Here is a 6,415-nt window from a genome sequence, read left to right as displayed (position 1 = left end):
CACGCTAATGGGATGCACAGAAACAGGATGTATGGAACAAGTGACAGCCACGGTGTTCAGTAGCCATACTGCAACGCTTGGTAAGCCAGTTAGGGCTGGGTTTAGGTGATGCAGAGGCCAAAGCATACCACGCCATGGGTGCCCTTGTACCCCCCCTCTCCCTGAAAGGGCAGGTTTTTTATTATTATAACATGAGTTTGCTCATCTATAAATTGCCAGGTGAGGACAGCAGTCCTAGTTCAGTATCAAGCACCTCAAGTTGGGAGCTTTTTTGGCACAAGAACACACACTAGTAATGTTCCTGCCTCCTCAAAGTGCTTTCACTGTTTTCTTTCATGTTTCCTTTATCTACATAGCATTGGGAGAAATCTGGTGCAGCCATGGTGACCTTCTGGCACCTCAGCCTGCAGAGAGTCCAGGAGAACATTGCTCAAACCTCCTCAGGCACAAGGAAGTCTTCATGACCTTTCAGCTCCAACCCATCCATTCTCTCCCAACACCAGGAAGCTGAATATCAGATGGATCTAGTTAATTTCCCTGAAGTTTTAGCAGCACAGTGGACCAAAGGCAAATACCCTTTTACTACTGCTATTTTGTATTAACTCTAAGTTTTGTTTTGTGTTCCATGGAGGTAGCATTGGGTGCAGCAGGCCTCAGCAGTTAGAACATCTGCAACCTCACATTCATCAGGGTGGGGGGAAGCCATCTCATCTTCCAAGCATATATGTGCCATCAGTCTGCAACTGCTGAAACCAAAGCTAGCTTTATCGGTGGCTCCATACTTTCTGAAAACAGCTTTGTAAGCCACCACAGGAAGAGTATTCTACTATCCATTAAAGTTACATTGGCAATCTGTGTCTCAAAGTCCCAGCTTAGTCATGCATTTAAGTGCCCAATTTCCTCCATAAACCAATTATGCACATATTATGAGTATTTTCCAACTGATCTCAACAAAGCTGTCCTGTGCATAGCAGATAACAAAAGTTAATATGCACATGTTCTGCTCCCTGCTCGTTCCTCATAAATATACACCACATGGCCTGTCTATGGCTTCTAAACCCACCTCGCTTGTGTACCTCATTTTTCTGTAGCTCCTGATCGACCCACTGGCCTCTCTGATCACCTTCCCTCGAGTATGAAGAATTAAGCAATAACAAGGAGACTTTATGCATCCACATAGCAAAGCACAAAACTGGCTCAGAGCTGCATGTGGTGGTAAATTTCAGTAACTCCACAGCTTAAGGGTCTATTGAGGAAATGACTGTCTAACAGGCCAGTTCCTAGAGAGGACTTGTTCCATGCAGGACTAGGAAACCTTTTACATATACACTGTAACCACACAAATATCAGCAGGATAACAACTGATGTAAGCAACTTGGGCCTTGTGTACCAGATGAATTACTGTGTATGGAGAAAGGGCAGTTATTCTGCAGAAGCCCAAGCACCAGCCACATAGAGCATCTCCTTAAGGTGCACAGGGACTTCTGCTGTAGAGGCAAGCATCCAAAATTTTGCATTTCAAGCATTAACTGCTACTTTGGGTCTAAACTCTGTTGATCCAGCCCCTGTATTAAAGACAGAAAGGTACATAGTAAGACTGGTACTTCAATAGCAAGGAGTTAAAAATGCAAGTCTCCTCTACTTTTTAAAAACTAATAGATAAAAAAGATTTATTCCAAGCAGCCTTGTCTTTAGAAAAACATTCTATTTATGGTTAGTCTTTGTTTTCTGCCCTGAAGCCAATCTGCAATCTAATGAACCAGAATTTTTTTTATTTCAGGACCCCACACCTTTGACATTAACCTTTAGTGTGCGATTCACCTGTCTTGCAGATTTTAGAGTTCAAAGTCTACCTTCAGGAGCTAGAAACTAGAAGCATAACCTAGTAAAGTAGAATACTGCAAGTACTCTTGTTAACTAGTCCTATTGAAGTTTGTTCTCATGAGGAAAGAAGGTACAAATGCTAGGAAGGAAGATCTGGCTTCTACCTCATATTCCCTGACTGCCTAACTTTATCCGAGTGATTTCATAGTACAGTGTCATTACTTGACTAACCAAGTTTGCAGAACCACAAAGTATCTGGAAGCCTTACAGGAACCCACTCACCAGAGATCTTTTTGACACCACTGTAACACAGCAATGTTTTCTTCCGGTAGTTCATCTCGTCTATCTCCACAGTGATTATGAAAGGCAAACAAGATCGTTCTTATCTTCAACTGGTGGGTTTTTTATGGCAGTGTCACAGTGCTGATAGCAAAGTAAATCCAAACACAGTCAGGAGCAGCCATGTAATCATCTTTCAATGGCAGATTTGTTTAGGGTTTTTTTCCCAGCGTTACTGTATTTAGTAACATATAATTAATTTCATAAACATACCTCCATGGAATTTAGCATTGTCAAATTGTGCTTATTCTTGCTGGCACAGTAAGATTAAGGGTATTTATTAATCTTTTAAACATTTGTTGTCTATACAGAAGGGAAGCTACGGAAGCACCCAATAGTCCAACATGGCAAGACCGTACAAAGGACTAGTGCTACATGCCTGGGTTGCAAGTTATCATATTACAGGCTAAGTTGGAACATAGCATGACACCACATAATTGTTATGAAAGTGGCTCTACAGGAAGCAAAAAGACATATTAGGTTGTGAAAAAGCCAAATACCTTTTCTATATACTGACTGCAGGTTTATGCAGCATTATGGGACAGTCAGTAAAGCCTAGCAGGGACATCAAGGCATCAAGGGATAAGACAGACAGTATATGAAATAACAGTGACTCCCTGAATTTTTTTTTTTTTTTTGAAGGCAGCAAACAGATACAGTGCTGAGACTCTGCCAGACTACATATGAAAGACTTGATCCTGCTCCACTTGCAAGTTATTTTACTTCCTACTACCAAAAACAAAACCAACCCCAAACATAAAACACCATCAAGTCAGAGCAGTAATGTTCCATTACCATGTTGTCTTGATACAAGGTCTTCGCAGCCTACAACATAGATTAAAAAGTTTGATCCTTTGGTCTTTTTTGCTGTATTTTATTCCAGCCAAGCTCAAAAACTACCAAACAAAAAATCCCCCACCAAACAAAAAAACGCCACAATGGAGTAATAGCTTGCATAGAACAGACAGAAAAGACATGATATAAAATTGTTCTCTCTGGTGGAGAAATTTGATTTTTGTGCAATAAAGTCTCACGACATGCTGACCCATCCACTTAACCAACAGGTTTTCAGTGCAGAGAAAATATCAAGATTTTCCACAATATGAAAAGAGTGCAAGTGCCTAGTTCAACATATTTATTATAACCAATATAGGTTTATACTGAGTTACATGACAGATTACAGCTAGATTTCTAAATATACAACAACAAAAACTCAAGACATGCTTTTATATTTATTTAGATTTTAAAAGTAATGTCACCCTTAAGGCAATAGCAAAATATTTCCTTTTAATTATGTGACACTTTAATATGGTCATATATAATACTGTATGTTCTGATGAAAATAGGTTAGTTTTACACCAGATAGTGCTACTTGGTTTACATAATGAAAACTAGGATTTTTCTATAAATAAAGGTTTAATAACAAAATTGTCTGTTGATTTATTTTTAGAGAGAAGAACTGATGTGATCACCAACTCCTTTATTTCTAGTTATGCATACACCACCAATCTTAAACATACTGAATGGGTCTTCAGGAAATACCAGCTCCTGTTCAGTTTGTTTTCTTACAGTGTTAAGAAAATACAACCCATTTTCTACATGACAGCTGCCCTACCACTATTTTTTCTGGGCAGGTATGGACCAATGAATGCATGAACTCAATTTAATAGCAGATGAATGAGGATCTGTTCTTTAAAACAACTTGGCCACTTTATGCTTCCTCAACAGTATACAGGATTTAGCTTCTTTAAAATCTCTATCTTAACTAGGCTGCTGGAATAAATCTGAAGTTAGAAGACAGAAATATGAAAGACTTAAAAAAGCTAAATGTACATCTAGCTCATGCTAGTTTTAAAATATATTAAAATTTGGCATGCATTGTAATTCAAGAGTAAGGATCTAGCAAGACATGGATATTAGTTTTCTCTTACGGTTGCAGAACCTTAGGATCAGCTGTTGACTGTTACAGAAAGTAACATTCTCTCTTCCTCTTTGGCCCTCAAAGATGAAATGGGGGTGGTGGTGTGTTGAATGCGTACAGAAACATAGAGCTACCTTTCATGTTTTAAGTTCTCTAGTATACTCACAAAAGGCAGCCTAACAATTCAGCAAAGCCAGCAGTCTAGATTTCGGAAATATCACAAGCCACAAACAGAATCACACAAATTAAAAGATTTTCCAGCTAGATGTTTGTGTTTTTTAAATGGAAAAAAGTTCGTAATGGATCTTATGCCTAGAGCAAGGAGAGAGTTCCACTGAATCCCAGCAGAACTGGTGCTGATATGGCAGCAATTTAAACACTTGTATTTAGTTAACCCCATGACAGCAAGCAGATTTCCTAAGTTTCTGCACTGGTAGTCATTCAGCATTTAGAGCTGGGGAACAGTTGTCAGTGATTGGGTAAAAGAAAACCCTAGCTCCGCTTCAGCAGTTTTATCATATCACTTAATAGAAAGATGAATACGAAGTAATAAACCATAGTTTGGGTAGGGCTAAATATTTATGGCTATTATTTAAATATTTATGAAGTGCTGGAACTCTGCAAGACACTGTTTCTATTTAATATTCTCCTGCAAGTTTTCACAATATTGTTTACATTTTTGTCCTTCACATAGCTGTATCACTTAAACCATACATTTTATTTAAAACATATGCAAGAAAAAATACATTTCATCTAAAAACCGTCTTGAAATTAAGGAGCCACAAGGACAAGCAAGATATCCCTTGAAGTCCCATGTAGTTACTGTTACAGATAGGTAAGAGAGAGGGTGATCTTAGATATGTTTAGTTTAAAATGCAATAGTAGTCATGCAAAATCAACACACAGTTGTGAGCATATTGTAGCACCACTTGAAGTTAACTGGTACATATTATTAGCTCTGTTGTAGTAATACCTGTCAGTCACACTAGTGCATGTATGGAAGGGAGGCAGCCCAGTAATTGGGAGAAATGTCTGTTTTTCTAAGCCTCATTCAAGAGTGTGTATGTTTGCAAAACCTCAATTTTTAGCTACAAAAGCATTATCACAGCAAGGCAGAAGTTTCACTGGGTTTTGCAGACTCAGGTAAATATATTATGTTACACCATCAAAAGACATTAAAAAAACCCAAAAAAACAAAGTACAGCTCAGTAGATTTATGCATTAGGCTGCAAGCCATCTAAAAAACAGGTCCGAAGTTATATTAGAGGTTACAAGATCCTACTTAGCAATTCAGGTTAGCCCACGTAAAAAGTGCAAACCTGTGATATCTTCCAATTAAGTCAACTTCTGCATGTCTTGAGGGGAGAAAAAGACAGAGACCAAAACCCCAGACAATTCATACTGACTTCCAATCCCATCCTACAAGACAACTTTGTGAGGTTTTTGGAACACAGCTAGGAAGCCATCTACGGTGACAAATTACAGTTGCTACTACAACACTACTATGACAGAGCATTTTAAGGATAATTTACAATAACTCCTTCAGAAGCTATTGAGCAAAGAACACCAAAGCTTGCACTGACCTCTTTATAATTCAAGTACTCTCCCTACTCCATGATAAAGAGGCTTTAGAGAATATGAAAGCACAGTCCAGGGGGTCCTCATAAGACAGAGCAGATTTCAGCATCCTCTCAGTTTCCTATATCTCAACAGTTGCAGAAGTGCCGTTTGTGTAGCCACCTTTAGACTTCATGTGGTCCTGAATTGATACAGCCTAGAAAAAAAGTTTATTAGAACATGCATCTTATAAAGTCTAGTTGCCAGAACAATTATTAAAAGCATCAATTTGAAGAGGCAGGTGAGCCATATGTTTACACTGTTGGGTCCCAACAGTAGTAGGGAGAAATAACAGCTAAACCCAGGATTGTTAAGGACTATTTTCAGTCAGTGCATGAGATGGGTCCTGCTATTCAAAATCCACTTATCGTTACATCCTTCACCCTGGCACAGCTTTGACTTCAAGGTGATCTGTTATCTGGACCTAGTATCAAATGTATCCACAGAATCCTTATCCAAAAGGATCTCATCATACGTAAAGATACTGGGGAAATGAGCAGTTCCTGCTGACTATATCTTCCACAGTATCTTTACGTATGATGAGATCCTTTTGGATAACTGGGGAAATGAGCAGTTCCTGCTGACTATATCTTCCACAGTATCTTTACGTATGATGTCTCATCATACGTAAAGATACTGGGGAAATGAGCAGTTCCTGCTGACTATATCTTCCACAGTATCTTTACGTATGATGAGATCCTTTTGGATAAGGAT

General features: G+C 38.8%; 1 protein-coding gene across 1 annotated transcript in view; it reads right to left on the bottom strand.

Annotated features, from left to right (window-relative positions):
* Positions 1-5,389: 5,389 nt before the first annotated feature.
* Positions 5,390-6,415, bottom strand: part of LOC104834513 (CDC42 small effector protein 2-B-like) — a 1,712-nt gene continuing 686 nt past the window's right edge. The window contains exon 3 of the mRNA XM_010571902.1: positions 5,390-5,858. Coding sequence (XP_010570204.1) covers positions 5,784-5,858 — 75 coding nt within the window. The 3' untranslated portion in view covers positions 5,390-5,783. The remainder of the gene's footprint in view (positions 5,859-6,415) is intronic.

Source organism: Haliaeetus leucocephalus, unplaced genomic scaffold (assembly GCF_000737465.1).
Source record: "Haliaeetus leucocephalus isolate CR32 unplaced genomic scaffold, Haliaeetus_leucocephalus-4.0 Scaffold339, whole genome shotgun sequence".
Taxonomy (NCBI): domain Eukaryota; kingdom Metazoa; phylum Chordata; class Aves; order Accipitriformes; family Accipitridae; genus Haliaeetus; species Haliaeetus leucocephalus.
This window is presented reverse-complemented; position numbering and strand designations above follow the sequence as displayed.